The sequence below is a fragment of the Belonocnema kinseyi genome, chromosome 7, assembly GCF_010883055.1.
Source record: "Belonocnema kinseyi isolate 2016_QV_RU_SX_M_011 chromosome 7, B_treatae_v1, whole genome shotgun sequence".
In the NCBI taxonomy this organism is placed as follows: domain Eukaryota; kingdom Metazoa; phylum Arthropoda; class Insecta; order Hymenoptera; family Cynipidae; genus Belonocnema; species Belonocnema kinseyi.
Window position 1 is genome coordinate 45,356,092 of NC_046663.1, and position 10,341 is coordinate 45,366,432.

The 10,341-nt window shown below is 35.6% G+C and overlaps 1 protein-coding gene across 4 annotated transcripts in view; it reads right to left on the minus strand.

Annotated features, from left to right (window-relative positions):
• The window catches only part of LOC117177426 (JNK-interacting protein 1), a 24,832-nt gene that overhangs the window by 3,845 nt on the left and 10,646 nt on the right, over positions 1 to 10,341 (minus strand). For 2 of the 4 annotated variants that reach the window (XM_033368098.1, XM_033368102.1), the window contains exons 3-7: positions 7,986 to 8,206; positions 6,124 to 6,399; positions 3,555 to 3,728; positions 1,338 to 1,621; positions 1,070 to 1,248 (exon numbers count right to left, since the gene is read on the minus strand). In XM_033368098.1, the coding sequence (XP_033223989.1) occupies positions 1,070 to 1,248; positions 1,338 to 1,621; positions 3,555 to 3,728; positions 6,124 to 6,399; positions 7,986 to 8,206 (1,134 nt within the window). The remainder of the gene's footprint in view (positions 1 to 1,069; positions 1,249 to 1,337; positions 1,622 to 3,554; positions 3,729 to 6,123; positions 6,400 to 7,985; positions 8,207 to 10,341) is intronic. The other 2 variants (XM_033368101.1, XM_033368099.1) reach the window with 2 other exon arrangements.

Sequence of the window (10,341 nt, forward strand, 5' to 3'; positions counted from 1 at the left end):
CTCCCGCCAAATGACGAAAGGCGAGCATCAGTCCGTCCCTATAAGGGTTTCTGCCCGGGGCTATAAAACCCTACAAATCAGAATTAATTAAGAATTAATCTGTCAGGCGATTTTTCGTCCAAAAAAACGTGGTTATTCCCCCATATCACATGGTACATAATAGGAACCAACCATTTTATTTAAGTGGAAGGTGAAATCATAAGGAATTCGTATATATTCTAAACAGAAAAAATTTAAATTTGCAATTTCGGCAAAAAAATTTTATCAAAACTTTTTTGGGCTCTTTTTGGTCCAAATTTTGAAAAAAGTTTTTTCTTTATTATGATAATAAAGCGTATAATTGTTTCGACAATATCTTAAAAATTCACCAAAATTTGTTCGACAGTTTCAGAAAATCTATAATTAAAAAAATTGATGCCAAAATTCGGTGCCGTAAAGTGACTACATAATGACCGCGCGGTTCACTGTGCCCGCTAAGGCACATTTTCATCCTTTTTTACAATTTCATAAAAACTCAACACTCTTCTTGCCTTTTACACATTTATATTTATGCAGTTGTATTTATTCATGTGTTTCTAAATTAATAATTAAAAGCAGTAAGGTTTCCACATTCTAAGCGCATCCAGAACCTGGGTTTCCGTAAACTGGATTTATGCGTTCCTAGATTTTCTACCGAGAAAAAGGCGGTACTCAGTCAAGCGTGACGAATAGTATGAGGGCCGCACTCTCAGAGTGTTAGTTGCATCAAGTTGCGTCATGCGCCCAAACCCAACAGAAATTACTTATGCGAACCTGTCTGTTTACGTTCAGAATCCCTCGATTTGTGTTAAAAAAACACAAAATCCAGGTTACAGTGTAATTAAATATTAATATGTGAAAATATAAAAAGAATGTTGAGGTATATGTGAAATTGTGAATAAAAGTGAAAGAGGTGAAAATATTCCCGCGGTACGCTAGGGAATTCAACATGGCGTAACTCTTGTAATAATTTTTTTTTTTAATTCTTTAGAAACAAAATGTCTCTTATTTCTTAGACATACGGGCCCATTAATTAGTTTATTATTCTCACCCAACGGCTTCAGCAACTGGTCTTGTAGATTCTTGACCAATAAAGACGTGACAAGCAAACCTTTGCAAAGTTGGATGCTTCGTGATAAAGCCAAGGTAACGATGATCGTGAGGATGAAATGCACAAAAAGAGACGTTCTTTAACGAGTAGAAATAATCGTGACAAGGGCCCCGATTTTTCTGAAAAATTGAGCAATTCAAAAGTTTAGGAACTTGAAGAATTGGGTGGCTTAATTTTCATTAAACAGAATTAAATCTTTTTCACTTACTGGCGGTTTGCTCCTGTCCACCATCCGGAGGCCCTGATCCGAAACCTCAAGAATGCAGCTTTGAGAATTAGGGGAAGATTGTGATGTGTTGCCAACGATTCTACGCACCGCTTGACAAACAACGCTTGTTCCCTTATGAGACAAAGTCTCAACAGAGCCCAAATATCCCAAGAGATATCGCTCTCTTTTCACCTTTGGGGCAGAAGGATCAAAATCACTGTAATCCATGTCCACTGCGTATGCAGAAGGAAAAATTCCCTGACGTCCCGTTCTGAGATTTACACCTAAAAGTTGAAAAAAGATCAGTCAAAGTAGGTGCCGCGCGTCCACAAAAAAGGATTATTAATTCGTTAAAATCTTCCCCTCTTATAATTTCACTTCCATATTCTCCCATTCTTCGCCTACTTTCCCAACCCGCTCCTACAGTCATTCCTTTCCCATCAGTTCTGCTACTTCCCCTTTCTTCTTCTATTATCACATCCCTCTTAGCAGTTCCCCTAGTACTCGCCCTCTGACTCCAGAAACACCCCTTGCACTTTTCCTATTCTCCATCCTATCATTCCCCCTTATATCACTTCTCCTACCTCTTAGCATTCTGCTACTATCACGCCCCTTACTCTCCCTTCACTTTTCCGCTTTCCGCAGTTCTCCATCCTCTACTTTTCTCTACTTCTCCTCTTAATTCTTCCCATACTCCTGCTCCGTTCGTCTACTTACACTCACCACCCTCTCTCCATTTATCTCGAACCACTTCTCCAACTTTTCCCTTCCCTGACTATCCCATTTTTCACTTCCCTTTTCACTGCCCTCTTTTTCCTTACTTATGTCTTTTATGGTGCCCCTACATTTTTCTTCAATACTACTCCCTCCACTTCTTCTTTTAAAACTTCTACTACCCCTCCCTCCACTTTCCACAATCCCCAAACTCTTCCTTCTTTTTCCTTGACTACCTGTAAGCGAGGCAAAAGTTGAGAAATGTATTGGTTAGGGACGGCCAGGAAAATGTCAGGTATTTTGAAGAAACAAATGGCAACAGACAGGAAAAAATAATCAGAGCTCCAGCAAGTATGCAATATTCCAGGATATTTTTAAAAATGTTAGGAAATTTTGAATAGATTTCAATAATTTGGAGGTGTTCCAAAGAATTTTAAAGATTTTAGAGTATTTTGAAAAATTGTAAAATGTTTTCAAGAGCTTTAGAGAGTGTCAAAAGTATTTGAAAATATTGTGAAATATTGGAAATATTTACGGTGATTTTAAAAGATTCTAAGAAATTTTCAATTGATTTAATTTAATTAAATTTAAAGGGCTCCAAAATATCTTTTAAAAATTGCATGAGATTTTATAAGATCTCTGGGAATTTAATTATTTAAAAACCTTTCAAGGTATTTTAATTAATTTTCCAGGATTTGAGGAAATATCAGATTCCATAGAATTTTACAAGATTTTATAATATTTTAGTGGATTTCAAAGAATTAATTCACAGGAAGTTAGGAATTTCGTAGAGTTTCAAAGATTTTCAGAGACATTCAAACTTACTAAATTCCATGAATATCTCATACATTCTAAAAATTACATTTTCTTATACCAAAAAAATTGTTTTCTTGCATGTAAATAAAATTTTGTTTATATCATGCAAATTTTGATTTTTCCAACAAATTATTTGATTGCCAAATTCTTTTGTGACTGTATTTTTCGATTTACTTAAATTTTTTATATATTTCGTTGAATTTTTCTCACTTCTCATAATTTCCTCGAAATTCACTGCAATTTTACTTAAATCAATGGAATTTTTGTTCTTTTTTTTATAATTATTTTGAACTTAACTTTTTTTAAAGTGTCTTTTCCACTTTTTTAAAGTAAATTAGGCTGTGCCGGGCCTAAAAATAACAAGTTAATATTCGATAGAATAGCTAAGAATATTTATTTATTAATTAATTTGTAAGAAAGTAGAAATTTGGTTTTTAAATATTAATATTAGGGGAAAATAAATATTTAGAGCAAAATTGTCGAATATTCAAAATGAAGATTTGCGGCCATCCTGGTAAAGGTCATTCTTCTAATTTCGAAGAAATAAATGGATACCAAAGGAAATAAGGACATTTCATTAAATCATAATTAACACATAAATATTAAGTAATAATTAAACAAATAAATTTAATTACAAAATAAAATTATTTTTATTTAAACTAATTTAAGAAAGGTTTCTAAACCTACCTTCACACCAGAGGTCATCAGCTTCCTTCTGAACGTATATGGGATCACCGATTTCAAGATCAATTTCGTCGTGGTGACGAGGAATAAATTTATGTAATCCCCTGTGAGTTGCCTCAAGCAATTCCAGTTGTGTAAATGGTACACCACTGCTTCCTGATAGCATAAATAAACCATCTACACTGGATTTTCAAATCTGTGTCATTTTACAAAAAGAAACTACATATTTACATAAAAGTGTCTGCCTATCCCTCTTATATTTTTAAGGACATGTACTAGACTAGAGTATCAGGTGACCAATTAGTTAAGTCATTCAAGCCTCGTCCTTTCATACTGGCCCTCTCCTACGCTCCCTACTTTCCTTTCCCCTACACTTGCATTCCCTCTCCTTACTTTAATCTTCGCTTCATCGAATTTCCCAAAATTCGTTCTTCTTTACTTCTCGCTCACCTCACTTCCCCAGCTAACACACTCCTTCTGCTAACTTTCCCCAGCCATCACATCCCCCTTCTCTAATCACTCGCACTATCCTACTAGCCCTCACTTCATTTCCCTCATTATGCTGTCTCATTTTCAATAATTGGTCCTGCTTCCATTCACTTACCCTACTAACCGTCCGTAATTTTCCTTCTTTTCCTTCACTTACGCTCTTTTTATTTCCGCTCATTTCTCCTTAATTTCCCTAGCCCCCTTCCCTCACTCTCCCTAATTTTCCTTACTTTCTTACTCTCACTTCTCCTACTTCCGCTCTACTGAATTCCCTTACCTTCCCGTACCCTTATTTCTCCCCGTTTCTCTACTTCCTCTCTCCTAATATTGCCACACTTCTCCTAGTCCTCCATTGCTTATAATACTTTCCCTCCCCTAATTTACTCTTATTATCCCTACATTCCCTACCGCAATTCAATTCTATTCCCTAAATAATTCGTTCGCACTTTCACTTTTTGTGCAACAACTCTTCCAATGTTTTAATATTCTTTATTTGTATACCGAATTTCTTATACTGATTTTTCTAGAATCACGAAAAAATTATAAGACATTTATCATAGGAAAATCATTATAGACCTATACTGGATTTCCTATATTTTTTTTAAGGGTTGATTACGAGGTATTGTAAAAGATTGCCTGGGATTTCAAAGGATTGCATGGGATTTCATGAGATTGTAGAGAGAGTGTACACTAGATAACTAGAGTAATTAAACCCTTAATGTTTAATTAAAATTTAATTGAGAGCGGGGTTTTTGAGCCTTCGCTAAAAGACAACTAGTAAAATCGAAATATTGGAGGAAAATAATAATTTAACTGGGCCGGACTGACGTGCCCTTATATATGTTGAACCATGTTCGAAAATTTCACGACAATATATTAATTTTTGGAGTTTTGAAGCCCCGGACAGAAAGTCTTATAGTACTTTTTTTCAAGAAGGGGACGTGAGCGGAAATCATGAGAAATTGTAGAAGAAAAAGTATACGGACTGAGGGGAAATTATGAAAGGAGAAGTAATGGAAGTGAGGAGAAATGAGGATAGATGAAGTAGGAAAAAGAGGGTAAATGAGGGGAGAAGAAGTATGGGAAGAGAGGGAAGGGAAAGTTGGGAAAATGAGTGTGGACGTGAGAGGAAATGTGTTGGGCTCTGAGGTGTGGGATAGTGAGAGGAATTAAGGGAGGTGTATTAAGAGGACTTAAAGGAACTAAAGTAGGTAAAATGAGGGAGACAGGCGTCGAAGAAGTTGAAAAAATGAGGAGAGAGAACTAGAGGAAGTGAGAGGAAATAAAAGACTTAAAGTAGTGGTAGTAAAATTAAATAGGCGTAATTGAAGTAGGACAAATAGGGTGAAATGAGTGGCAATGAAGTATAGGAAGTAAGGGGAGAGGAGATTGGGAAAATAAGGGTGGGGAAGCGAGAGAAAACTTGTGGTGGGAAAGGGATGGGATGAGCTACAATGAGAAGAAATTGTGAAAACAAGGAGAGGCAAATAGATAAATTGACTAGAAATAGGAGAGGGGGAATAGAGGTAGTGAGGAGAAATGGGAGTAGGTTCAGTAGAGAAAATGAAGTGAAATTAGGGGTAAGAATGTAGGGGAAGTGAGGGTAGGGCAAGTTGCAGAAATAAGGGTAGAGAATTGACAGTAAATATGGGGTGGGAAAAAAAGTGTATTTGAGTATTAGCTAGCGAAGTGAGGGGTGGGATGAGTGGTGCTAGGGAATAATGGGAGAGGTAGTATTGGGAAATGAGGGACGGGAAGTAAGGGAAATGAGGAGTGGGGACCAAGGCGTGTGAGGGAAAACAAGAGGAGGGGATTAGTGGAAGTGAAGGGAAATTAAATTAGGTGAAGTAGGGGAAATTGTAGGGATGTAAGGGGATCAGTGAGTATGGGAAATGCGGGTAGAGGAAGTGAGGGGCAATGTGCGATGGGGAGGAGGTCACGTGACACTGTTACATGCCCTTAAACATATAATAAAATACAAAACAATTAGTAATAATTAGGACTCCTCTCAGTTTATAGAATTTTGAAACATTGACTTTCTTTCTAGTGAGAATAATTTTTCGGAAATTTAAAAAAATCGTACCAGGAGTGCTATCAGGTGAGACAGAGCCAACATTTTGGAGAGAGCTGCAAGGAATAGGTGATACACTTTTGGGCCCATTATCCGGTGAATGAGCAGTGGAGTGACCACTATCAGTGGCCATTCTCTCGCTATCAGGAGAACTGTCCTCATGGCGTAATCTTGGATGACACTTCCTCAAAGTCAGGTGGTGTCTTCCGGAACCAGAATTCGCGGCTGCAGCAGCGGCTGCAGCACCCAACTCTTCAGCCAAAGACATTTGACCCGAGTTTGCAAAACCTGCACGATTTTGAAAGACTTAATACCAGAAAATATTCTAAAGTAAAGATTTCTTTTATCTAAATTTAGTTTCAGGTTTTACATAAATAATCATATAAAGCTTTTTAGGGGGCGAGGATTTTGCCTATTCAAATAACTCCTTATGGTTTATACTGTGATATGCGTCATATAAATATTTCTATTATTGGAAAATCTGGATTTAGTTCGGTTTTGGAGATAAAGGTGACCATAAATCCAGAGTCTCTGAACTGTTTTGTCTCTCTTCTGTTCCTCTCCCCGATTTGACACGCCTGAGTGAATACCGCACGTCCCGCCACAGCTACTTTCATCAATCCCCGCGAAGCGTCGTCAATTCTCGGAAAGACTGAATCCAGAATCACTAAATCCAGATTCGAATGTAGTTGTTCTTTCAAATGTTTTTTTAATGTTTTTATATAATATTTTATTCTGCATGCGTCAGATAAAAAAAGGTGGGAATTCTTTAAAATCTCTAAAAATCGTTGGAAATCCCTTAGAAAGTCTGAACTGAAGTTTAAATCTTTAGAAATTCGTGAAATATTACGAAATATTATGAGATTCCTTAATATTTTTCAAATCCCTTAATAACTTCATTGAAATTTGTCAAATTCTGAAGTGCCTTTAATTCTTTTAAATCTGGAAAAATCATCGAAACCTCTTTAAATCTTTTTAAATCTTCGCTCTGGATCAGTTATTTTTACTGATTCAAATTATTAAGTTGAAAATTCTGTTAAATCTTTTTAAATGTTACGAAATCCTCTAAAATCTGAGGATATACTTTGTTAAATCTTTTGAAATACAAGTAAATTCTCTCAAATCCGCGGATATCCTTTGAAATATTTTGAAATCTCTTGGTATCCTGTGAATTCATCGAAAGCCCTTCAAATCTTTTAAAACCCGATAAAATCCTTTGAAATCCTTTAAAATTTCCTGATATCTTTTTATAAAAATAACCCTCAATAAAAATAAACTGTTATCTTTTAAAGTTCGTGAAAATACTTCGGTATCGGATGAAATTCCTTTAAATCATTTGAAATCCTGTGATTTATTATGAAATATTCCAAAGAATCTTAAAATTCCTTGAAACCCGTGATAATTGCTTCTAATGCGATACAAAATTACTTTGAAATCTACAAAACCCCTCATAATCCTTTTCAATCATTTGAAATATACTCAAACTTGTGAACTCCCTTGAAATCTTTTAAAATTCCTTCAAATCCCATAAAATCCCTAAAATGATCTGGAGATCTCGTTAAATTCCATACGAATTTTGTAATTTTTTTTCAAATACATTGTAGCTTTTGAAATACTTTGTAATCCCTTTAAATCCGTTGAAATACTTTAAAATCACTGGAAATCTTTGGAAATATCTTCAAGGGTGAAAATAATTGACATATTTTTGTTATATTGAGTGAAAATATAAAATATTACGTAAGAGAGTGAGCAAATGGCCCATATATATCTTAAGAATCCCTAAAAGAGGAGGTGAAAACAAAAAATTCAAAAATCATCGTTACGTAATGAATGGGTGTTCCCTAACTTGATTGAGAAAAATTTTAAAAGCTCACTTTTCTTGTTCTTGGGAATTTCCGGAAGTCTTCTGCGCTTTCGTTCCATTCCTCCACTGGAAGGTCGATGCTCAGGAGTCGTCCAGGAACTCAAAGAGGAACAAGAGTCACCCACATCGCTTACGGCACTGTCCCGACCTTCACTTCCGGTCCTGAGACCTCCTCCAGGTCCTGAGCCGTAGAATGATGACCGACCCCTACTGCTCGGCGGATCGAACAAGCTAATGTACCCAAGGTAATCGCATTGTCAGCTAATCTACTCATCATGCTCTAAGGAGAGGTACGCGAATTTGGATTTTCATATTCAGCAAAAAAAACCTAAAGCAGTGCCTCGAATGTTGCCATCGACTAAATTTCATCCTTTTGGTAAAAAGTACTGTCCTTAAATTTATTATTCCAAATTAAAATTATTTCTTGAAAAAAGGATCCTACTCCATCTTCACTCCATTGGGAATCGAACAACAAAACTTCTGATTTCCGGTCAGGTGCTTTTCCAATTAAGCTTTTAGAGGGATCAGAATAAGAACTCTTAATTCAAGAACATAACGCTCATTTTTAGCTAGGTGTTAATGATACAAGTAATTATTTAAAATTTTTTTAATTTATCTGCTATATCATCAGAGATTGTACCTTACCGAAAGTAGATCAACCCTCCAAACCATGAAGGCAGAAAATCTACACAATATCGATTAAGTTAAGAATCTTCAATAACAGAAAATGCTTAACGTCTTAATAAGACTAGATGGAAAATAATATTTTTAAATTAAAATTATTTCTTGAAAAAAAGGATCCTACTCCATCTTCACTCCATTGGGAATCGAACCACAAAATTTCTGATTTCCGGTCAGGTGCTGTTGTTCTTGAATTAAGAGTTCTTATTCTGATCCCTCTAATAGCTTAATTGGAAAAGCACCTGACCGGAAATCAGAAGTTTTGTGGTTCGATTCCCAATGGAGTTCATGGTTTGGAGGGTTGATCTACTGTCGGTAAGGTACAATCTCTGATGATATAGCAGATAAATTTTAAAAAAATTTAATAATTTATTATTCTACTTATTCCTGGCTCACTTATTTCAAATCTCTTAGCTGGGATATTCCAAGAGCCACCTCCCACCGCTGCCCCTTTACGGTCTCACCAGCGTCAATCGCTGACCAATTAAAAGGAGGCTCGAAGAGCGAGAAGCTCCTGCGCAATGCAAGGATGCACGACTGCTTGCAGCGCGCACATCGATACAAAGCAGGGGCAGCCAATGAACGTCGCTTGACGAAATCACGCCACGACTCGCGGTTGAGGTGGGGGCTCCTGCAGACTTGGAATATCCGAATTTTGACGTTTCTCGGCCCTCAAAAAAACGCGGATATTTAAAAGTGCACCGATTCAATGTTGCTTTGAGTTGCAACAAAACTAAGACATCGGAGAATGAGAATGCAGCTATGTTCATGTTGTAGTTTCACACGTTAAGTATTCTCATTTCGAGAAAAAATAGCTCGAGATCATAACAAATGAGCTGCAACCAAAATGAGCCCACTGTTTTTCTGTGCCCTTGGAATAAACGAAAGTTCACCAAAGTAGTTACGGTGAAGTGCCCGTCCGTCCAACAGTAAAAAAATTACTTTTGGTTTCAAAATAACGTACAGTCCACAGATATTGACAGACTGGGACGCAAATAGTTTGAAAAAAAACTGATAGAAAAACAATAAACAAATATGGCCAAAAAATGGCAATTGCTTCTATTTGACTTCCCAGTGCTTGTCTAAAATAGGAAAATTATTGTAATCAACTAAGTTTCATAGTTTGATAATACCTTGAGATATGATATCATGATGCAATAATAAAAAAAATTGATAAACAAATTATTTGTTAAAAGTGTGTTTTTTATCATTTTGAATAATTTTACGTTTTTTTAGGTTATATTACGAACAATTTAGGTGGAAACAATATTACAATCAAAAAAATTTCTCTTAAGATTATTCTTGTTAATATTATAAACAAATGCATTTTTCAGGCATTTTTCTATAGAAAAATTCGTTTCTTTTCGATGTCAGTTCTTTTAATTGAGTACTTCTTGATAATTTCAACATTTATCATTATTTCATAAATTTTATGATTTTTTAAAACAAATGAATTATTCCAGCATTTTTCGACAGAAAAACTTGTTTTTTTCAGATCAGTCCCTTTAATTTGGAACTTTTCGATTATTTCAGTAACATTCATAATTACGAGGGTAGTTCAATAAGTCCTTAGAATGAAGTAAAAAAACGATTTTTTTTGGGTAAATTTTTTTTTATTTTTCAACATAATCTCCTTGAAGCTCTATACACTTGGTCAATCGCTTTTCAAGTTTTTTTAATCCTTC